This window comes from Dendrobates tinctorius, unplaced genomic scaffold, assembly GCF_039654945.1.
Source record: "Dendrobates tinctorius isolate UK_male_01 unplaced genomic scaffold, ASM3965494v1 ptg000060l, whole genome shotgun sequence".
NCBI lineage: Eukaryota > Metazoa > Chordata > Amphibia > Anura > Dendrobatidae > Dendrobates > Dendrobates tinctorius.
In genome coordinates, this window is record NW_027361728.1 from 3,984,357 (window position 1) to 4,009,494 (window position 25,138).

Sequence of the window (25,138 nt, forward strand, 5' to 3'; positions counted from 1 at the left end):
TTGCTCCCACAGTTGATTTCTTCACTCCAAGCTGGTTGGCTATTGCAGATTCAGTCTTTCCAGCCTGGTGCAGGGCTACAATTTTGTTTCTGGTGTCCTTTGACAGCTCTTTGGTCTTCACCATAGTGGAGTTTGGAGTCAGACTGTTTGAGGGTGTGCACAGGTGTCTTTTTATACTGATAACAAGTTTAAACAGGTGCCATTACTACAGGTAATGAGTGGAGGAAAGAGGAGACTCTTAAAGAAGAAGTTACAGGTCTGTGAGAGCCAGAAATCTTGATTGCTTGTTTCTGACCAAATACTTATTTTCCACCATAATATGCAAATAAAATGAAAAAAAAACAGACAATGTGATTTTCTGGATTTTTTTTTCTCAGTTTGTCACCCATAGTTGAGGTCTACCTATGATGTAAATTACAGACGCCTCTCATCTTTTTAAGTGGTGGAACTTGCACTATTGCTGACTGACTAAATACTTTTTTTCCCCACTGTACTTTTAAAATATGTATTAAAACATATCTGTTTTTACCATAAAAACAAATGTAGCATATTTCTTTATTTATACATTTTTATCTGTGTTAATTTAACACCCGTGACTATGAAATCATCCAAAAGCTACTTCCAGGTATATAATAATAAATAAATGAACAAAAAGATACCTGTGACCATGACAGTCCTAATATTGGCTTCAATGAGTTCCTGTAGTGCTGAACTGGTCTCTGGTTTAAGTTGATTTTCAAAGATCACTAGGCCAAGAAATGTAAGGTCACGCTCCACTAATTCCCTTTTAAGATAAAATATTTTCATTAAAGTAACAGTAAAGTTGATTCCTTCATCTAGAAGTCATTATATTTGGGTAGTACTTGTCTGGCATTTAGCTTCCTCTGTCACTTCTTCTCCCCTTCTTCAGTAGCACTCAACTGGCAATTACTTTCTTATAATTAAAGGAAATCTGACAGCTGTTACATGCGGTCTGTCCATGAGCATTAAGACACTGGCTGTATGATTTCAGCCAGGTATGTTTGACTCTGAAATGTTGCAACATTTCAGAGAAAAACATACTTAAAAAGTCACCGAAGATCAAGTAGCACAGGAGACTAGTCAATTAATGGTGGACTCTTGGCAGCTTCTCCCACCAACTACCTTTGCAGAAACAGGTCTCTTCGTAGAAACACAGGCAGAGATAGACCTGTCACTCAAGGGGAATGGGTAAGGAGAAGCCACCAGGAACCTCCCTGTCTGGCTAGTCTCCCTGGCAGCTTATGAAGTATGTTTCTCTCAGAAATGCTGCAGTGTATTAGCTGTCAGGTTTCCTTTAACCCCTTTCTGACCTTAGAAATATAGGTACGTCTAAGGTCGCCTCCCCATGTTTGCTGTTTTTCGGCACATGTCAGCTGATTTGATCAGCTGACATGTGACCATAACATCCGTGGGTGGAATCGCGATCCACCCATGGCTGTTAACATGCTAAATGCCGCTGTCCATCTCTGACAGCGGCATTTAACATGCTTGCTCCGGAAGAGAGTCACAAACTCCTCCCCTCTGCACACGAGTCACATGACTGTGGGCTGCCAATGGGTTAGCATGAAAACTGGGGTCTGCAGGAGACCTTTTGTGGTTGTTATTACCAGATCGCTATGAGCTGTGGCCAGTTACTGGCCCTGATAGCAGGTGTTAATTTTAGCTACATTTAGAAGGGCTGAAACTCTACTGTGTGCAGCACAGACGATTGGATGATTGCAGCTTCTGGTCTCCCATGGATACTATTGAAGCAAGTGAAAACTAAAAGAAAAGTTTAAAAAAAAAGATAAAACGTGTAAAAGGTTAAATCACTCCCCATTTGCCCCATTCAAAATAAAACTATTTAAAAAATACACATATTCAGTATTGCCTCATTTAGAATAGCCCAATCTATAAATATATAAAAAGAATTAATCAGATCGGTACACGGCGAAACAAGAAAAAAACCCGCCAGAATTACGTTTTTTGGTTGCCACAACATTGCAATAACATGCAATAGTGAGCAATCAAAAGATCGTATCTACCCCAAAATGGTATCAATAAAAACAACAGCTCATCACACATAAAATAAGCCATCACCCAGCCCCAGATCACGAAAAATGGAGACGCTATGGGTCTCAGGAAATGGCAACTTTTTTTTTACAAACATTGGAAAATACCTATGTATGGTAGCTATCTCTTAATGATTGGAGAATCATAATGGCAGGTCAGTTTTAAAATTTAGCTAACATGGTAAAAAAAAAAAAACAATTGTGGAATTACACTTTTTTGCAATTTCACGGCACTTTGAATTTTTTTCCCCATTTTCAAGTACTTTTTATAGTAAAATCAATGGTATTGTTCAAAAGTACGACTCATTCTGCAATAAACAAGCCCTCACATGGCCATATTGAAGGAAAAATAAAAAGTTATGGCCCTGTGAAGAAGGGAAACAAAAAACGGAAACTCAAAAATGGAAAATCTCATGGTGATTAAGGGGTTAAATGGTTTTTCTTTACAAGAAGCAGATTTATTAATCAGTGTTTACAGTTTAGTTTCACTCTTTAGTGATATTTTGGGCCGTCTAATACCTCTTCTCTTAACACATACACAGCCTTTCAAAATGTTACCTTTATATATCACAATGGACATAATTCAACAGATACCAAGAGAAGTGAGGGCCCATCTTGCAAGCTTACAATGTATGAGAAACTAGGGAGGAACGAAAAGTAAAAATAAAAGTGATGTATTGTATGGTTCAGCCGTCAATATAATAAATAGGGTACTCAAATAACGCTGAGTGGAACGGTCACCAGTCAATATCTGTAGATGTTCAGACTCAAGGGCTTTTGTGTTGCATGGAGGGTGTGTTAACAAATTCTTAGGGACCAGATTTAGAAGAAAATTTGGGAAGGGCAAAAATGGAATAGTTACTTAAGTTAGATGAGGCAATACGCCAGTCTAAAGAAGTGTCTCACCTCAAAGTGCTATGCGAAATATTAAAATTTTTGTTTTTTTTTTTAAAGCGGGCCAAGATAGGGAGTAGCTATGCTAGGACAGGCTGTGCATGGCTGTGCTTGCCTAACAAATTCATGAAAAATGGCAGCGTACATTGCGCCAGTAATCTTTCTCAAGTTCCTGACTCGAAAAACGTTTCTGGTGAGGTGTATGGAAATGCATGCCATTGATAAAATATGCCAAATTCATTCATTAAGTGCTATGTACCTTATAAGAGGGCCACCAGACAAATCCTTGTGGGGAGATATGTGTTATCGTGACTGTTAGCTGCAGTGATATGAGCTCGAAAGTATGCTGTAGCACCTAAAATTCTGAGAGAGTTATTTGGGCCATTCCATGGCTGGGTTTTACAAGCGGACATAAGAGATAGGTGGGAATGACCTCTCACATATTCCAACCCCACGGGCATGGATTGGCAGATGTCTGTGAGTCGAGGTGTGGAGACCTCCAGTGTGTGTTATTAGAGACACTGACCTGAGCCAGCGGACCCACAGGCTATATGGACTATTTACCTGCAATTTGTGTTTACCTTTAGTGTATATTGTTAAAGGCATTGACTTAAGCGGGCGGTCCCACAATACCACTTGGACTATTTGTTTTCAGTTTTGTTTTCACTTTGTGCCAGAAAAGCCTCTGTTTTGTTTTGCCTCCCGGAGAGGTTTATGAAGTTAAATAAACTTGCCTAGACAATTGCATGAAAATCGCCTCCTGTGCCTACCTCAAGAGCAGCTGAGTGAGTTCAGATCCCTACAATTGGTACTAGAAGCACGGGCATGAATCCCAAGGGGCAGTTTGACTGCCACACATGCAGGAGTGAAATCTGACAACATGGAAGATTTGATAAAGCAATTCATGCAGGCTAATCTCCATCATCAACAGATGTGATAGCAACAACATCAGCAACAGCAGTGGCAAGAGCAACAGTAGATGCTGCAGCAGCAGCACCAGCAGCAGATGGAACTCCTAGCTGAGGCAGTCTGTGGCAGGGTAACTGCCGCAACCCCAAATCCAGGTGATGACTTTCGCGTGAGGAAGTCGGTAAGAAGAGCATTGTAAAAGATGACCCAGGGTGATGACATCGAGGCGTTCCTGGCAGTGCTTGAAAGGGTGGCGGAGTAGGAGAAATTGCCTCCAGAGCAGTGGGCGGAAGTTCTTGTGCCATATTTGACAGGTGAACCACAGAAGGTGTATTATGGCTTGGCATTGCAGAACGCTAAAGAATAAGCCAAGTTAAAGGCTGAGATCTTGGCACGCTTAGGAGTGACTCTGACTGTTCAATGGTGCAACGAGTGCATGAGTGAGCGTATTGCAGTGACAAACGTCCCCGGTCCCAAATGTTCGATCTCCTACACATGGACCAAAAATGGTTGCAATCTGAATCCTCCTCCCCAGCACAGATGGTGGAGAAGGTCTTCATGGAGAGGTTAATACACTCCCTACCAAGGCCAGTGCAATCCTGGGTTGCCCAGGGAGATCCCCATAATGCCGATGACCTAGTGAGCCAGGTGGAGATGTATCAAGTGGTCAAGAGGTCCTTGGAGAAGCAAGGGGACAGACACCAAAAAGGGGGTGGGACATCCATGAATCGAGGAGGTACCTGAGTTAAAAGCCCCATCCAGTAGTATAATATGTTGGAGGTGTCATACCCCAGGTCATATAGCCGCCCGTTGACCTATGACCACCGAGACAATGGACTGCAGCCTGGGCCGGCGCTGCTCATATTTTGCATAGCTCACCTGCAGTGCTATCCCTCACCCAGTTGAGGGACCACATACATGCTCCATGTCAGTAAACAGGGTGCAAGTGACTGGTCTGCTGGACTCAGGAAGCTGATTCCTGGAAAGAGGGAGGGCATCTGCTGTATCCATGGTGATGTGAAGGACTACCCTGTGTCCAGGTGGTCATAAACACAAACTGTGGCACCAAGTCCCATAAGGTCAGCGTGGTCAAGGACCTATTGCACCCTATTATAATAGGCCAGGATTTTGTATTATTTTGGGACTTGTGGGGAAAAGGGAGGTTGTCTGGTTGCCCGGAAGACAGACGGGTTGCTCCTGGAGAAACCTTGTCGCAGGCAGCAGATGACAGGTTTCCCTTTTGTGTGCTGGTTGGCAATGAGAATGAGGCAGCATCCTCTAAAGCAAGCACCCCTGAGATGGAGTTGTTTGGGGAAAACTTTGGAACCACCCAACTCAGGGATCTATCTCTAAAAGTGGCATTTAATAATGTAATGGTACTTAATGGTGTAGCTCAAGAGCTGAGGGCTGAGACTGGATACCAACATTTAGGCAAAAATGGGGAGGTGATATATCACGTCACCAACCTGAGAGGGGAGGTAGTTGAGTAGTTACTGGTGCCAGGGCTGAACCTATGCAGAGTGTTAGATCTGGCCCATACTCATGTGTTAAGTGGTCACCTAGGCATAGAGAATACCTAGGAAAGGATCTGCCAGAGGTTCTACTGGCCCAGTTGTCACTGTGATATTGTGAACTTCTGTAGGTCCTGTCCCACCTGCCAGCTAACCTCCCCAGTGGCCCATTTTTGTAGCCCCTTTGTGCCGTTGCCCATTATTGAGGTCTCATTTGATCGCATAGCCATGGATCTAGTGGGACCCCTTGTCAAGTCCGTCAGAGGGCATCAGTATATCCTGGTGATACTGTACTATGCTACTCGATACCTGGAGGCCATTCCACTATGTAACTCCTCCGCCAAGTGTATCACGTGAGAGTTGGTCCAGGTGTTCTCTAGAATGGAGTTCCCAAAAGAGAGCCTCATGGACCAAGGGACTCTGTTTATGTCAAAGGTGATGAAGGAGTTGTGCAAAACCCTGCAAGTCACACAACTCCAGACCTCAGTCTATCATCTACAGATGGATGACTTGGTAGAAATGTTCAACAAAACCTTGAAGGCCATGTAGAAGAAGGTCATGGAGAGGGATGTCCGGGACTGGGACTGTCTACTACCGCAACTTCTATTCTCCATCACAGAAGTCCCGCAGGCCTCTACAGGGTTCTCCCCATTTGAAATATTGTATGGCAACACCCATGTGGACTCCTCGACGTAGCAAAAGTGATGTGGGAGGCAGAGTCAACACCCTACCGGAGTGTGATCGAGCATGTGGTCCAGATGGAAGAGAAGATTGCTAAGATGATGCCCCTTGTGAGAGAACACCTCCTCAAACCACAAGAGGTGCAGACGAGATCTACAATCAGTCGTCAAGGGTGAGACAGTTCAACCCAGGGGATCAAGAAATGGTGCTGCTGTCCATGGCAGAAGCCAAATTCCTGGCCAAGTGGCAGGGTCCCTTTGAGGTACTGCAGAAATTTGGGAAGGTCAACTACAAAATCCACCAACCGGGGAAGCGGAAGTCTTATCAGGTGTACCACGTTAACCTAATCAAACCGAGGCAGGACAGAGAAACTGAGGAAACCCCTTGTCTGCTGGCTCAGGTCAAGGTCAGTGCAGAGGATGTCAAGATGGTAGACACCTTTTCCTGCTCGCAGAAGTAGCAGTGCTCGGAGTTACTGAAGCGAAACAGAGACCTGTTCTCAGAACTCCCGGGGTGTACCTAGATTATAGAGTATGAGGTTCTGACGGAGCTTCATGTCCGGGTCAACGTGAAACCATATCAGATTCCTGAAGCTTGTCGAGAGGTAATCTTAAAGGATGTAAAGTGGATGCTGAGCCTGGGAGTCATCGAAGAGTCCTAAAGTGGCTGGTCCAGTCCAATATCTAAGAAAAGAAAATGGTAGTCAGCTCACCTGTTGTAGGGACTTCTCATTCCTTCCCGAATCTAGCAAAGGTTGAGCAAGCAGTCCAGTATCCCAGAAAAAGATGAATTCCAGTGGGAAGCCAAGAATTTTTTAAAAATTCCACATTATTCCAAAATTAAAAATATGAAAAAATGGTGCGCCACAAAAAATATAGATACCAGCTATTACAACATATTGCACAAGGATAGCGTTATATGCCGCTTTTACTAATGCGTTTTGACATAGGTCTTAATCATTGCCACCTGATGAAGACGGTGTTACCATTGAAACATGTTGTGGACTTAAGAAAAACTTCATTGTCTTGGTGTTCCTAGCGCTCCTTGTGACCGTGTTTTACTTTCACTATTGCACTTTTCCTCCGTTGGAGGTATACGGCTGGAGCTTCAGTGGACTCTCCTTCCACATTGAACCTTGTGAGGCCATTATCCCAGCGCTCCCCAGTGACCACAATTCACTTGGTTATTTTCCAGAAAGTTATGAGACACTGATGACTGCACTAGATGTGTTAGGCGTCGGGTTCCTGTCGCTGCACAGCAGGAATCCTGAGCCTTGCTTCCGGCCATCTCCCATTCCTCTTCAGCCACAGAGGAGGCTGCTCAGCAGACTCGTCGGTCCCGGTGCTCTGCCCAGACTAGCTCTGTGGGTTTGGTTGCTGCTGCCACCTCTGGTCCAGCTATAGCAACGCATGCTGGTCAGCAATGATCTACTCCAGAGACTAAATCCTCCATTCGGTCCACTGAGCATGCCCGTGGGACGATCTCCCATTGGAGATCGGAGGTCACGTGCTCAGGTCCTTCTCCAGCTTGGATTGGACCATCAGGAAGGTCCCGGAAGGACGATGCTATAAAAGGGTCGCATGGCCACTCGGCCATGTGCTAGTATAGACTGCATTACCAGACTATGAGGAGTAAGTATTGTATGCATGTATGAATGTCTCTGGTGAATGACTCATTAAGAAACCCCTACCCTTGGTATGCATGTGTTGTGCAGCCTAGCCTGTTAAGTGCCCAGGCTTAGGTGTAGGTAGAGGCAGAGTCTGAGACTTGCATCAGTGTCCACCGGTGGCTCTGCATGCCACGGTGCACGTGCTCGACACTCCACCATAGTCAGCATCTATAGTGGCGTCCACAGGTGCAACGCCGTGCACTCAGAAGGTCTAGAGGGACTCTGACCCCGTGTCCTTGGGGCAGAGTTCTGTGGCCACATTCTGTGCGCTCCGTTGCCGAGCTCTGTGAGCTAAACAAGCTCAGGCATTTATGTTCTGCGGTAGTGCGGCTTTGTGAGGTAACAGAGTTCGCCCTGTACACACCGGGTGACGTTAACCCACGTGTGTTCTTCCTTTATACCGCCATATAGCATCCACCATTACCTAGCAGCAGCATACTACGACTGCATGGTGGAACCTGGGTTGCGATTGCACTTTCTCATATTTTATATTTAGTGCGATCCACAACCCTAACAAGATGCATGGCCAGATGGTGAACTGACACTAGAGTATGTTAAAGGTAAACTTGTGGATGAATTAAAGAGAAAAACACAGCAAGTAAGTAGTAATGAGCAAGCACTAAAATGCTCCGATGCTCGTTATTCGGGTCGACCAAATTGGAATATTCGGGTACTCGACCCGAGCAACGAGCCCAATGTAAGTCTAAGGGAAAACCGAGCATTTTTGCTGCGATCCCACATGGGGGTCCTTTTAAAGTCTAAAAACATCTGTAAATGATAGAAACACAGCTGAAATGACATGGGAACATCATGGGGAATGACCCTGGAAGCATTTCTGACTCCCAGGTCACAGCTGTGAGCAATGTTGTCAGAGTCTTACGTCATGTTTACAGGCTCACAAAAAAACATACAAAACCGAAACTAAAATGGATTTCCCTGGGAAATATGTCAAGGAACATCCTTTCCAGGATAATGACTTTTATATAAGGCAAAATAATTAACACAAAGTAAAAAAGTTCCTCCAGCAATTTGTCTATGTTCACACGTTGCATTTTTTATGCATTTTTCAACGTTACCATTGCTTTCAACCAATACAAATGCATTTACTGGGAAATGTCATTGTAGGAATTAACAACCTTAGCTGGCCATGTGGTGTGTGACACATCATCAGACACATCTTGTTTCATTTATGAAGGAGGGACTCTTAAAGTCACAAAGCCAGTTTTTATATGGGCTTCAGGCAGCATTAATCTTCCTAAAGGGACAATATTAAACAGTGGGTCTCCTATACTGTTATTGCCTAAGCAATAAGTGGCTGGGCTGCCAAAAATTAGGACGCACCCCAATGCCCCTGTGATGAGACGTACAGGAGGGCCTGATGAAAAAGTGTTCCAATTATAAGAAAATAGGTCTCCCATAGTGTTAGCCTATGTGTTAAATGCAAGGCCTGCCTTGCAGCAAAGTAACATGCACCCCAATAAGTATTTGAACCGAGGTACTTGATGGCCTGCATAAAATTCAAGCACACCCCAAAAAGGCTTTGAAGCGAGCTAGTGGATCTACACAGGAAAACCACAATCACATTACTATTTTACCACTGTCATTCTGTTAGCTTCTTCATTGAATGCAAGGCCCGCCCTGCATCAAATTAAAATGCACCACAAAAGGCTTAAAAGTGACCTAGTGGATGCACACAGGAAAACCATGTTCACGTTACTCTTTTGCCAATGCCATACTGTTATATTCAATGAAGAAGCTAAGGCCCAGCCTGCATCAAATTCAAACACACCCCAAAAAGGCTTTGAACCCACGTACTTGATGGCCACCTGAAAGATTCTTCCTATTAAATTGTTACTCCCATATTGTTTGGCTACGCAGTGAATAGTTGAGCTTGAACTGAAGACTGGCAGTGGACAATAGCAGTGTTGATGCTAAAAACTCAGTGGTGGATAATTGCAGTGTTGATGCTGAAGACCCAGCAGTGAACCATTGCAGTGTTGGAGCTAAAGACCCTGCAGTTTAAAATTGCATTGTTGACACTGAAGACCTGGCAGTGGACAATTGCAGTGTTTATGCTAAAAACCAAGCGGTAGACAATTCAGGGTTGAGGCTGAATAACCATCAGTGGACAATTGCACTGTTGATGCTGAATAGGGATGGGCGAATCCTGAAATACTCGGAATCGCTAGACTCTAACGAGTCCGACTCGGAAACTCGCTACTCGTTGCGAGTCTAGCGAGTCCAATGTTAATGAATGGGGATGCGAGTGAGTATTGCAGCGATTCCTGTGCTGCCATTTTTTTTGTTCCGCTTACTTCCCGCATGTGGCTGTGCACACCATGCGGAAAGTAAGCAGAACAATTGCGGATGGTACCCACGGTCTGGAGGAGAGGAGACTGTCCTCCGGGCTTTGGGCACCATATCCCTGTAAAAAATAGAATTTAAAAATAAAAAATATTGTTATTCTTACCCTCCGACGTCCCGCGCAGCCTTCCCGCCTCTCCATGCATCCGTTCCCAGTAGTCCTTTGCGAAAATGCCCGCGATGGCGTCCGTTCTCGCGGGATCGCGAAGTCTCGCAGTCATTCGCACGACGTCATCGCGAATTACCGCGAGACATCGCGATCCCGCGAGAACGGACGTCATCGCGGGCATTTTCGCAAAGGACTGCTGGGAACGGATGCGTGGAGAGGCGGGAAGGCTGCGCGGGACGTCGGAGGGTAAGAATAACAATATTTTTTATTTTTTTTACATTTTATCTTTTACTACTGAGGCTGCATAGGCAGCCTCAGTAGTAAAAAGTTGGTCACACTTGTCAAACACTATGTTTGACGAGTGTGACCAACCTGTCAATCAGTTCTCCAAGCGATGCTACAGATCGCTTGGAAAACGCTAGCATTTGCATTGGACTCGTTACTGTGCGAGTAATCGCTTGGAAACTCGCAGATTACCGACTCCTGCGAGTCCCCTACTACTCGCAGAGTAACGAGTCCTAACGAGTTGATTCGCCCATCCCTAATGCTGAAGACCCAGGGGTGGACCATTGCAGTGTTGGCGCTAAAGACGCTGCAGTTAAAATTGCATTGTTGATGCTGAAGAACTGGCAGTGGACAATAGCAGTGTTGATGCTAAAAACCAAGCGGTGGACAATTGCAATGTTGATGCTGAAGACCTAGCAGTGGACCATTGCAGTATTGGCGCTAAAGACCCTGCAGTTTAAAATTGCATTGCTGACGCTGAAGACCCAGCAGTGGACAATTGCAGTGTTTATGCTAAAGACTCAGCAGTAGACAATTGCAGTGTTGAGGCTGAATAACCATCAGTGGACAATTGCAGTGTTGAAGCTGAAGACCCAGGGGTGGACCATTGCAGTGTTGGCGCTAAAGACGCTGCAGTTAAAAATTGCATTGTTGACGCTGAACAACTGGCAGTGGACAATAGCAGTGTTGATGCTAAAAACCAAGCGGTGGACAATTGCAATGTTGATGCTGAAGACCTAGCAGTGGACCATTGCAGTATTGGCGCTAAAGACCCTGCAGTTTAAAATTGCATTGCTGACGCTGAAGACCCAGCAGTGGACAATTGCAGTGTTTATGCTAAAGACTCAGCAGTAGACAATTGCAGTGTTGAGGCTGAATAACCATCAGTGGACAATTGCAGTGTTGAAGCTGAAGACCCAGGGGTGGACCATTGCAGTGTTGGCGCTAAAGACGCTGCAGTTAAAAATTGCATTGTTGACGCTGAACAACTGGCAGTGGACAATTGCAGTGTTTATGCTAAGGTCCCAGCAGTGGACCATTGCAGTGTTGATGCTGAAGGCCCAGGGGTGGACCATTGCAGTGTTGGCACTAAAGACGCTGCAGTTAAAAATTGCAGTGTTGACGCTGAAGAACTGGCAATGGACAATTGCAGTATGTATACTAAAGACCCAGTGGTGGACCATTGCAGTGTTGATGCTGAAGACCCAGCAGTGGACCATTGCAGTGTTGGCGCTAAAGACCCTGCAGTTTAAAATTACATTGTTGATGTTGAAGACCCGGCAGTGGACAATTGCAGTTTATGCTAAAAACCCAGTGGTGGACAATTGCATTATTGAGGCTGAATAACCATCAGTGGACAATTGCAGTGTTGATGCTGAAGTCCCAGCGGTGGACTATTGCAGTGTTGGCGCAAAAGACCATGCAATTAAAAATTGCATTGTAGATGCTGAAGAACTGGCAGTGGACAATTGCAGTATTTATGCTAAAGACCCAGCGGTGGACCATTGCAGTGTTCATGCTAAAGATCCTTCAGTTTAAAATTGCATTGCTGATGCTGAAGAACTGGCAGAGGACAATTGCAGTGTTTATGCTAAAGACCCAGTGGTGGACAATTGCAGTGTTGAGGCTGAATACCCAGCAGTGGACAATTGCAGTGTTGATGATAAAGACCCTGCAGTGCAGCATTTCAGTGTTGAGCCTGAAGAATCATCAGTGTAGAATTGCACTGTTGAGGCTTAAGAAACTGCATTGGTGGATTGCAGTGGTGAGGCAGATGACCCTGCATTTTAGCATTGCAGTGTTGAGGCTGAAGAACTGACATTGAAGAAATGCATTGTTGAAGATGAGCAACCAACAAAGTTCACATTATTAGGAAGAGGGTCTCCCATACTGTTTGCCTATGCATTGAATGCAAGGCTTGCCCCAAATTTGGACAAAACAAAATACCACTTAGAAGAGACGTGTATAAAGTCCTCCTAAAAATCTGTTTTCGTTACAATGGAGCGGGTCTCCTGTACTTATAATGCCCATATAGTTAGTGTATGGGCTGACAAAACAATTCCCCTTGTGGGGTACACATCAACATACTGTATTAACATTTTTGCTACGGGCATCATAAATACCCTTCCAAAAAATTATGTGGCTGTTGCATCACGGAACATGTTCACCATGGTGTTCTAGTGGTGGTGTCTGAAGAGATGTGGAGTATGGCCTGCAAAAAAGGTCTTAGCTTAAAGGAGCGGGTCTCCTATACTTGGAATGCCCATACACCAAGTGCATATGCTGAAAAATATTTTCCCCTGGGGGGGTCACATCAACCAAAAATGTAAATATTTGTAGTTATGGACATCCTAAACACCCTTGCAAAACAACATAATGGCTGTTTCATCACGAAATACGGTCATCCTGGTTATCTAGGGGTGGTGTAACAAGAGACGTGGAGTATGGCCTACTAAAAAGGTCTTCCCAGTTTAAAGGAGCAGGTCTCCAATACTGTACTTGGAATGCTCATACACTAAGTGCAAACGCTGAAAAATATTTTCCCCTGGGGGGACACATCAACCAAAAGTGTATATAATTGTTGTTACGGACCTCCTAAGCACCCTTGCAAAACAATGTAGTGGCTGTTTCATCACAGAACACGTTCACCCTGGTGCTCTAGTGGTGGTGTAGGAAGAGACGTGGAGTATGGCCTGCAAAAAAGGTCTTCCCAGTTTAATGGAGCGGGTCTCCTATACTTTTAATGCCCAAACACTAAGTGTATAGGCTGAAAAACTTTTTCCCCTGGGGGGGTGACCCCTCAACATAGAGTGTAAACATTTTTTGAACGGGCATCAAAACATCCTTTAAAAAATTTATACTGGCTGTTGCATCACAGACCACCGTCACCCCCGTGTTCTAGTGGTGGTGGCTGATGAGGATGAGGAGAAGGAGGAGGATAATAAGACACCAAATAGCCAAAGTCAGGAAGCGTATACTCATGTGTGGGTGTGAAGAGGTGCATGGAAATACACCTCCCCAAAAACTATACTGTATTGATGGTTATGTTTCATTGTTCTCATTCGGTGCTGTACAAAAGTCTGCCCCAATCCATACCTTGTTCATTTTCATGAGTCAGTCTGCCAGCATTTTCTGGTGACAGTCAGATGCGCTTATCAGTTATTATTCCATCAGCAGCACTAAAAACCCGCTCTGACAAAACGCTAGCAGCAGGGCAGGCCAGGACCTCCAAGGCATTGAGAGCCAGTTCATGCCACATGTCCTGCTTGGATACCCAATAATTAAAAGGCAGAGAGGAATCACAGAGGATGTTGGTACGGTCAGCAAGGTACTCCATCAACATCTTCCCAAACTTTCCAGGCCTTGTGAGATTAACCCATGAATCAGGGTCAGGGCGATGGGAGGGTTGAGAAACATGTCCCATTACTTTGCCAGTGTTCTCCTGCCTCTGCTGGATTGTAGTTGGGTCTCTTTCACCTCTACTCCTTGGATGGTCACCGAACTGTGAACTCTGCCACCAGCGTTTTCAGATGGGAATTTTTTCAGTAATTCCGCGACAATGGCCCTCTGGTACTGCTTCATTTTAATACACCTATCTGACTCTGGAAAAAGAGATTGAAAGTTCTCCTTGTAGCTTGGGTCTATAAGTGTCACCAACCAGTACTGAGTGTTTGCCAAAATTTTGTCAATGCAAGGTTCACGGGAAAGGAAGAGCAACATAAAGTCTGCCATGCATGTCAGACTAATAACTGGCAAGCCTTCAGTGTCCTCACAAACAGGGTGACTAACCATGCTGTCCTCCTCCTCCTCCCTGTCCTCAGGCCATCGATGCTGAACAGACAGTATGCCAGTTGTGCTTGTAGTACCGTCTATAGTGCAGTAAAGTAGTTCCTGTTCTTCCTCCTCCTCCTACTCTTCCTCATTGTCAACTAATCCACTTTGGGATGACATGAGGCTGGGCTGTGTGTAATCACCCTGTATGCTTCCTTGCTCCATGTCATCGTGCTCCGCCTGCAATACATCCTCTTAGATTGTGAGCAGAAAGCTTTTCAGAATACAGAGAAGCGGGATGGTGATGCTAATTATGGCTTCATTGCCGCTCACCATCTTGGTGGACTCCTCAAAGTTTTGTAGGATGGTACATATGTCTGACATCCATGTCCACTCCTTAGGTCTTATGTGTGGAGTCTGAACTGAATACCGATGCCCTTGTTGATGCTGGTACTCAATAACTGCCCTCTTCTGCTCACAAATCCTTTCCAGCATATGCAGTGTAGAATTCCAAGTGTGGGGACATCACACACCAGTCGTTGATCCGGAAGCTGCAAACGCTGCTGAAGCACGGAAAGGGCAGCTGAAGCTGTAGCTGACTTTCTTAAATGGGCACACTGGTGGCGTTCTTTCACAAGCAGATCCGGCAGCTCCGGGTAGGTTTTGAAAAACCGCTGAAACACCAGGTTAAGCACATGGGCCAGGCATAATAATAATAATAATAATAAATTTTATTTCTATAGCGCCGACATATTCCGCAGCACTTTACATTTCAGAGGGGATTTGTACAGACAATAGTGTCATGCCGTTCTGTTTGTATTTGCTTGTCGGCATGACAATGCATGTTTTTTGCTTTATCCCTTTGCTCCTTCCCCCCTAATTGAGCTGGGATACTGCTGGCTTTTACCTGTACGGAGCCTGCTCAGTTCCCTGCTCTGCTGCATAGCTACACATGTGGTGTTAGGTCTTTGCTCTGCTGCTTGACCTTTCGCATGTGGGGTCCCTGGTCGCCGCTGTGGAAGCTGTAGGCGGGTTGTGAGGTCATTTGCAGCTGGTGCATGACTTTCCACATGTGTCTAGGCTTGCAGACAATGCCAGGTTCTCTAAGCTGCAGTTTCTGCACTGATTGTGCTGCAATGGTTTCTGTGTGTGCTTAGGGCATGCGCAGCCACACCTTCCCTGCTTTTATCAGGGTTAGTGTGTGCACTTGAAATGCTGTCCCCAGCCAATTGCTGAGGGGCAGCCCCTTTATAAACTTACCCTGCCCTATGGGCGGGGCAGAGCTACTCACAACTCACAAAGCTCCTGGACTTTGCCATGTGTGTCTCGTGTCTGTGTCTCTGGACCTCGTCTGTCTCGGTTATGGTACCAAAGTCTCTGCCTTGATTCCTGCTTTGTCCTGTACCCTCGCCCTGCCCCGGAGGCGGTATATCCGGGCCTGAATCCTTGATCCTGTACCTGTTCTGTACCTGACCCTGTCTAAATTCGCCCTGGCCTAGAGGCGGTGTATCCAGGCTTAAATCCTTGATCCTGTACCTATCCTATACCTGATCATGTCTGAACTGTCTGCTATGTTGTTTTCCTGGAATCCCTCTGTGTTTGGAGCCCCGCACCCAGTGACTCGGAAACTCTTGTAACTGGTGTTCCTGCTGAGCATCTACTATGCTGTGCTCTGACTACCATGCGGTTCTAGCTCCATGCAGGCCCAGCAATCCTGCGGTGTTAGCACCATCACGCTTGAGTTCCTTCCTAGGTCCGATGCCCGGAGCCTGTCGACTGCAGTTTGGAACCTGATGACCGCTGCCTGGAGCCTGGAGCTGGATGAATGCAGTGGTGCCTGTAGGTTGTGTTGGATGTCCGGAACCAAACGACTCCCGTCTGATGTCTGCCGGTGACTCTGATGTCCTTTGGGTGACCCTGATGTCCTGATGACCTCGTGTACCCTGACGTCCTGATGACCTCGTGTGGTGTGTCCAGGTTTTGTCTATGTATTGTGACTTTACTTTAAGTAAACTTTACTTTATTTATACCTGAAGTTGTGCGGTGTCATCAAGTCCTACGTATCCTTGTCCTCCTGTTCAGCTGCCACAGAATCCCGGTCGCTGCCCTTCCCTAGTTTGGGAAGGCCCGTTTCCCCCTCTGTGGTATAGAGGGTCCATATTGGGTCCCCGGGGGACGCCCGCCTCCTTGTCATGGCGTGGAGGTGCCTGCTGCGCCACATCTGCGGCTGCAGTCGTGACAAATAGACATTACAGCATAACAACATTCACATAGATTATAACAAATACCAAGAGGAACGAGGGCCCTGCTCGCAAGCTTACAGTCTATGAGGAACAGAGGCTTATCCAGGGAGGGGGAATGGGGCAGTTGCCCCGGGTGCAGCCAGCGGGGGGCGCAGTCGGGCTGTCTAATGCAGTGGTCTGCAGTGTTTCCCCCGGTGGCTGCGTTCTGCTGCTCCCTGTCCTTCGAGTCGGCTGTTCTCTCTGACGGCTGTCAACAGCAGGTGCAGAGAAGGAGGCCGCGCCGGCTCCCAGTCTGCAATTGTACTGGCATCTACACAGACGCCAGTACAATTGAAGCTCTGACCACCGGGTCAGAGCGACATCAGCAGCGTGATCAGGTCATGTGATCACGCTGCTGATGTCACTCCCCGGCGCCCAAAGCAAACGCTGGTGGTAAGTGTGCTCCACTGTGGAGCTGAAGAACCATCGAAGATGGGAGATGGGGGGGTTAATGAGTGGAGATGGGGGGTTTAATTAGTGGAGATGGGGGGGTTAATGAGTGGAGATGGGGGTTAATATGTCGGGGTTAATGAGTGGAGATTGGGGTTAATATGTGGGGGTTAATGAGTGGAGATGGGGGTTAATGTATGGGGGGTTAATGTGTGCAGATGGGGGTTAATGTGGGGATGGGGATTAAAGTGTGGTGGTTAATGAATGGGGATGGGGATTAATGTGGGAATGGGGGGTTAATGAGTGGAAGGGTTAATGAGTGGACATGGGGGTTAATGTGTGTGGGGGTTAATAAGTGGGGATGGGGGTTAATGACTGGGGGGGTTAATGACTGGGGGGTTAATGAGTGGGGATGGGGGTTAATGTGTGGGGGGATTTGGAGTGGGGGGTACATAATGAGTGGGGGCTACATAATGAGTGGGGGGTACATAATGTGTGGGGGGATTTGGTAGTAGGGACGGGGGTTATTGAGTGGGGATGGGGGATACTTAATGTGGGGGGATTTGGAGTGGGGATGGGGGATTGAATGTGTGTGGGGGGATTTGGAGTGGGGATGGGGGTACTTAATGTGTGGGGGGGATTGGGGATGGGGGATTTGGAGTGGGGATGGGATTTAATGTGTGTGGGGAGATTTGAGGACACAAAATGAAGAGTATGTATGAGGGCATGTATAAGGAATACTGTAGAGAACGGGATGCTCACTGCCAATTTAGGTGCTCAGAGTTAAAAGACATATATTGTACAGTAGAAAAACCTTGGCACACAAAATTTATTAAATATAATGCTCAACTTTATAAGACTAAAGCAATTCTGATAAAGTTATTTCAATACATATATGCTGATACAAAGAAAATACCTCAGATTACCACCACAGAGATAAACAGTATTGTTTATCTCTGTGGTGGTAATCTGAGGTACTTTCTTTGTATCAGCATATATGTATTGAAATAACTTTATCAGAATTGCTTTAGTCTTATAAAGTTGAGAATTATATTTCATAAATTTTGTGTGCCAAGGCATGTATGAGGAAACAGTTTGCGGGATGGGTGCAGACAGTACGGGGTGTCAACGGGTAAATGTATGTGGACACAGTATGAGTAGTGATGGGAAAAATGTAAGTGGACACAGTATGGGGAGAGAGGGTGATGGGATGTGTGCAGACACAGTATGGGGAGTCAGGGATATGTGTGAGCAGACAGTATAGAGAGTGAGGGGGTAAATATATGATGAGACAGTATGGTGAGCAAGTGGGATGTTAGAGGAGACAGTATGGGGAGGGAGGGGAATAGTGTGAACTGACAGTATAATGCAGATATTTTTATTTCGGAGCATTATAATGACACTTCTATCTTTAAAGGCATCATATGGAGATTTGCTGCAGAAGACCGGAGAAGATGGAAGTCTGCAGAGACGGCTGTGGATGAGAAAACTCATCATGGGTCTGGACAAGAAGAAGTAAAGAAGGAGAACAACTCCAGAGATGTCATCTATAAGGTACCTGGATGCATATATTATTTGTGATACTGACTTATTCTCTTGTTTTTATTTATGTTAGGAACATTAAAGGGGTTGTCCAGGCCGGTGATGAGTCTGCAGTCTTTCTGTGTGACTGCAGACTTCTGAATTCTCACAGTGCCCACTGAACGCTGTTAGGATTCTTTCGTGCCGGTAATTTACATACATACGGTCATATGCTGACTAGACATGTGTGGCCTCACTCAATGAAAATGAACAGAGCGAGGCTGGGCACGTCTAGTCGGAATGTGGCCAGAAGTATATAAATCACATGCTTGTGCTGACATGACTGTACATCGGCAAGGGAGAATCCTAAATGTGTGCAGGGCATTAGTTGTGAGAATTCAGTCATCACATGGACACTTCACTCATATGCGATTTTCACAGTTATGGTCTTGTGACAACGAGCTTCTCATCCTGCTTTCAGTTTTTTACTGAACATTGAGAGCATTAGAGAGAGCAGCTTGTGGGTACTTGGCTAAGTGTCGCATATGTATTTGGGGGGGGGCGCCGAACCAAGGTCTTGTCCTGGGTGCCAGAAAGCCTAGATACACCTCTGATGAGGAAAGAGGTAGAAACGAAAGGTGGGTGGTAACAATTGCCCTGATTGTTTGGACCAGCCATAATGTTAAGTGTGTAACAGTACAGACACAGAGGGCTAATGGATGCATAAAGCATGTGGGAACATGATGTGGGGAACCTGGTTATGGTAAAACTTTTGACTGTGCCACCCAGGGATAGATTAGGTTAATGTGTTGAGGCGGTAGGCCAGTCTGAATAAATGCGTTTTCAGGGCACGCTTAAAATTGTGGGGATTGGGGACTAATCGTATTGACCTGGGAAGTGCATTCCAAAGAATTGGCGCAGCACGTGAAAAGTCTTGGAGACGGGAGTGGGAGGTTCTGATTATTGAGCATGCTAACCTCAGGTCATCAGCAGAATGGAGGGCGCGGGTAGGGTGGTATACGGAAACAAGGGAGGAGATGTAGGGTGGTGCTGAGCCATGGAGGGCTTTGTGGGTGAGGATAATAAGTTTATACTGAATTCTGGAGTGGATGGGTAGCCAGTGTAATGTCTGGCACAAGGTAGAGGCATCGGTGTAACGATAGGTGAGGAATATGATCCAGGCTGCAGCATTCAAGACAGATTGGAGAGGGGAGAGTTTGGTAAGAGGGAGACCGATTAGAAGAGAGTTACAATAGTCAGACGAGAATGAATAAGAGAAACAATAAGAGTTTTTGCGGAGTCAAAAGTAAGAAAAGGTTGAATTCTAGAAATGTTTTTGAGGTGCAGATGACAAGAGCGAGCCAGTGATCGAATGTGGGGGGAAAGGAAAGCTCGGAGTCAAGTGTGACCCCATGACACATTCCCACCGTCACCTTCATGCTCAAATATTTGGGCATCGCTACATGCAATTTCAGTTTGCCCCACTTCAAGTGGACCGGGCAAGAGGCCAGAATCTATAAATGGACAAGTGAACAGTTGTTCGGAGTGTCCAAGTGTGGCATCAGTTGTCTGCGGGCACTTGGCATGGGAGGTGGAAAGAGGATCAGGGTGAAGAATATGCGGACAAGACTCATGGCTACTCAGACTTGACCGTGTGGAAGACAGGGTGCTGGTGGTGGTGCCAAACTGACCAGAAGTATTATCTGCCATCTAACCAACTACCTTTTCACCCTGCTCTGGTGTCAAGAATGGTCTTCTGCCATCCTCTATGAATTCCGACAGGAATCTGTTGCGATAAGATGTGGGAGTTTGTTGTGGCACAATTGCAGCTTGCCCTCTGCATGCACCATCACCAGTTCTCCGTCCCTTGCCACGCGCCTTTCCCATTTTATATGGAGTACAATATTTTCAACATTCAATAAAAAAGTCACAATTTGGAGCAAAATTAGATGTAATCCGTGTGTGGGCAAAACGCACTTTCAGATATCTGGGTAACAGACAGCAAATACAGTGGAATGTAGTCCTCAATTGCCACAATTTGTAGGCCACAAATATCTCAGCCGTCTGACAGCGATACCACACTGTTCAATATGTGGGCAGTGTTTTTTACATTTTTAGCCCTAAATAGTGTTTACAGCTAGGGTAACACACAGCAAATAAAGGTGAATGGAAGCCTCCAAAGCACACTTTGTAGCCCTCAGATACATGAGGCATGTCACAGAGATACCGGACTGTTCAATATGTTGCCGGTCTTTTTGTATTTTTTACACCCAAAAACTGTTTTGAGCTACGGTAACACACAGCAAAAAAAGGTGAAGGAAAGGCTCAAAAGCACACTTTCTAGCCCACAGATAGATGAGGCGTGCCACTGAGATACCAGACTGTTCAATATGAGGCTGGTATTTTTTTATTTTGTATGCCAAAATAGTGTATACTAGACCTAAGGAAGCAGACAGCAAAAAAAAGGGCGAGGTAGGCCTGAAAAGCAACTATTTGTAGAGTACAGATACACCTGGCATCCTTCGGAGATAACAGAGTGTTCAATATGTGCCCTGGAGTTGTTTAATTTTTTTTTTACCCAAAAAGACTGTCTAAAAATAAGGTAAGGCACAGCAAAAAATGGTAATGTTTCTCTGATATGCCATAATTTTTTGCATACCGAAAGATAGGAGTCTGAAACAGATACAATACTGGTCACTCTATGTAGCCTGTATTGTTTTAGTTTATACCCCAAAATATTGCACAGAACTAGGGTAACAGACAGCAAATACAGTGGAACATAGGTGTGAATTGCCACAATTTGTAGGCCACAAATAGCTCAGCCATCTGACAGTGATACCACACTGTTCAATATGTGGGCAGTATTTTTAAAATTTTTAGCCCTAAATAGTGTTTACAGCTAGGGTAATACACAGCAAATAAAGGTGAATGGAAGCCTCCAAAGCACACTATGTAGCCCTCAGATACATGTGGCGTGTCACAGAGATACCGGACTGTTCAATATGTCGCTGATCTTTTTGTATTTTTTATACCCAAAAACTGTTTTGAGCTATGGTAATGTGGTGCCCTGAGGGTTCAGTCTCCACAGAGGTACTGTACCTCACCCAGAGGTGTGGTATCCCATGTCCCAGGTAAGGTGCCACTGAGATACCAGACTGTTCAATATGAGGCTGGTATGTTCTTTATTTTTAGGCCAAAATAGTGTATACTAGACCTAGGGTAGCAGACAGAAAAAAAGGGCAAGGTAGGCCTGAGAAGCAGCTATTTGTAGAGCACAGATACACCTGGTGTCTGATGGAGATAACAGACTGTTCAATATGTGCCTGGAGTTTTTTTAAATTTTTTTCCCCCAAAATAGTGTATACACCTAGGGTAACAGACAGCAAAAACAGTGGAATATTGGCCGAAATGCCACACTTTGTAGACCTCAGATAGATCTGGCATCTGACGGAGAGAGAACACTGTTATGATATGTGGGCTGGATTTTTTTTGTACCACCAAAATTGTGTCAATAACTAGGCTATGACACTAAAAAAAATTGCTGGAGTACTAAAATTGTAAAATAGTTATCGCAATGATATGCGATGTGTGGTGTAAAAACAGAGTGATAAATATAAGAACTGTAGATAAATATTTTTTGGCCACCTAAAGATTTTTTGGTCAGCAAAATGGTGGCCAAAATGTTGTAAGACACTCCAAAAAATACTACAGTAACAAATAATAAAAGCAGAATTTTCTGCACGCTCAGATCTGATGCCTGGGACAAAAAAAAAACAGTTTTAAACTGCCAGATTTTCATGCTATTGTATTAAAATGACCTGGCTGTAATCTGGAGTGTGACCAAGAAAATAAATGTAGAAAAAAAGGGAGCTCTGGATTGCTTTGTAATAAAATTAGCACAATTCAGGTGCAAAAAAAAATAATAATCCTAGTCACGGATACCTGCAGCTAGGTATATATACAATAGGCAGCACCAAACAGTAATGGATCCTTTTGAAGTTTGCAGTCAGATCAATACACTTGCATACAGTGCCTGCATGTCTTGAACTGATGTGGATATGAGCACATAGACTCCCCTGCCTACCTAGCACTGCAATCTATATACCCCCTAATTAGCCCTTAAAAGGACTGTTGGTTTAGCTGGATTTGTGGATTGAACAATGGTAGGCCCACACTAACTAATAAAAGCACAAATCTCTCCCTATCTCAGCAGCCACTCTCCCTACACTGTCTGAATCTGGAGCTGAATGCGTCAAGCAGGGCGGCGTCTGGTCTCTTATAGCCAATCACTGTAATACCACAACAAAGATGGCTTCGGCATTAGAGTGCATAGCAGAAAATCCCTGCATGTTCATTGGCACTCTAAAGAGCGCCAAAATTGCAGGGCAGAGACTGGAGCTCCTGCTGAGTAATACTGGAGTACACTGAGTACAGTGATACTCGTGCGAGTAACGAGTAGTGGCGCCCACGTTCACTCATCACTACATGTAAGCAGCAGTAATGAATCCAGAGCAGAAACAGCATTAAAGACACAGTATTTCCCTAAATATAAGAGCAATCTAAGAGAAACTCGTGATTGTTTTGTCTGTAAAAAGCCTGGCTACCTTAAAGCAGACTGCAGAATTTGGAAAGCAAGAATGAGTCAGCTTGAAGTCAGTTAAGTCAGAATGAGTCAGTTAAAACAGCTGTAAAGGAAAATTCTGCATGTGCTGAAGCTGAATTTAGTGCCAGTACAAGCCCATCTGCAAAGCATATATGGTGTATAGATTCAGGTGCAAGAAGCCATATGACAAATAGCAAGGATTTCTTCACTCAACTTAATGAAAGCAAGTCCGAAAAGGTCATCTTAGCTAACGGTCACTATATGACTTCAGAAGGAGTAGGAGATGGCTACCTCCAATGTTCAGTTTCCTCAGCACAAAGCAGAAAGATCCCAATAAAGGATGTTCTTTATGTTCCCAGACTTGAAAGCAAGTTACTTTCAGAGGTAACAGCTGCATCATCTCAAAGAAGGGTCACACTCTTGCAGAAGGAAATCATCCAAGATGAACTTTGTCAGCTAAAATGCAAAGAGTGTACAGTGCTAGACAAAATCTACATAAGAACTGTAACCATGTATGGCACAGATGTCTTGGGCACAGTGACCCAGAAGCAGTAAGGAAGCTAGCTCAACTTTCAAATGGTATTGAAATCAACCAGTGTAGTCAAATGATGAAGTGCACTAGCTGTCTTAAAAGGAAAATGTCCAGAAAATCCTTTCCTAAAATAAGCACCACTAGATCTGCACAGCCACTGGATCTGATACATGCAGATGTATGTGGTCCAATGAGTGTTCAATCTCCTAGCAAAAAGATATATTTTCTCACATTTATTGATGACTACTCCAGATATACAGTCGCTTACCTGCTACATAGTAAGGATGAAGTTCCACAGAAACTTGAAGAATATCTTGCTGTAATGTTTAACAAATTTGGAAGAATGCCAAAAGCCCTGCATGCAGATAATGGAACCGAATATACAAGTGGTAAGGTGCAAACCATTTTGAAAAAGAATAGAAACATGTTCCAGACTACCATTCCATAGAACCCAGAACAAAATGGCATTACAGAGAGAAAGATCTGTACTCTTTGTGAAAGTGGAAGAAGTATGTTGTTTGATGCAAATCTACCTACAACGTATTGGGGAGAAGCCATCATTATGGATGAGCAAGTATACTCGTTAGGATTCGGTACTCGGCGAGTAATGTGTTACTCGAATCCTGGTGAGTATTTCACTACTCGCCTCACAATATTTGGCACAGCCCACGCAGTCCCCGCACAGCGCAGCACAGTCCCCGCACAGCTCAGCACAGTCTCCGTACAGTCCCAGAACAGCGTGGCACAGTCCCCGCAAAGCCCAGCACAGTCCCCGCACAGTCCCCGCACAGTACCTGCACAGCCCAGCACAGTCCCGCACAGCCCAGCACAGTACCGCACAGCCCAGCACAGTCCCCACACAGTACCTGTACAGCACAGCACAGTCCCGCACAGCCCAGCACAGTCCCACACAGCCCAGCACAGTCCTGCACAGTCCAGCACAGTCCCCGCACAGTCCCTGCACAGTACCTGCACAGCCCAGCACAGTCCCGCACAGCCCAGCACAGTCCAGCACAGTCCCACACAGCCCGGCATAGTCCCCGCACAGTACCTGCAAAGCCCAGCACAGTCCCGCACAGCCCGGCACAGTCTTTGCACAGGCCAGCACAGTCCCTCACAGCCCAGCACAGTCTTCGCACAGGCCAGCACAGTCCCACACAGCCCGGCACAGTCATTCTATCTTCAAAATAGAGTGTCAGGTGAAGCCACAAATAAAACTCCATATGAGCTATGGAACTGCGAGAAGCCTAACCTGAAGCACCTCAGGATGTTTGGAAGCAAAACATTTGTCTATGTTTCCAAAGAAAAACATTCCAAGTGGGAATCACATGCAAAGCAAGGAGTCCTAGTGGGCTATAGTGAAACTCAAAAGGGATACAGAATCCTCCACCCAGAGACCAACACAGTAACAATCAGCAGAGATGTAGTGATTGATGAAAACTCTGTATCACTCAAATTCCTTGAAGTTACACCAATTATTCAACCTAAGAAGCAAGAACAAGAATCTCAATCACCAAACCCAGACGCCAAAAAGGAAAACCCTGA

General features: G+C 45.3%; 1 protein-coding gene across 3 annotated transcripts in view; it reads right to left on the reverse strand.

Moving 5' to 3' along the window:
* The window catches only part of LOC141092474 (probable cation-transporting ATPase 13A4), a 576,817-nt gene that overhangs the window by 164,274 nt on the left and 387,405 nt on the right, over positions 1-25,138 (reverse strand). For all 3 annotated transcript variants that reach the window (XR_012232812.1, XM_073578639.1, XM_073578640.1), the window contains exon 18: positions 660-784. Coding sequence is in view for 2 of the 3 variants with exons in the window: in XM_073578639.1 (XP_073434740.1) it covers positions 660-784 (125 nt within the window). In the remaining variant the exon portion in view is untranslated. The remainder of the gene's footprint in view (positions 1-659; positions 785-25,138) is intronic.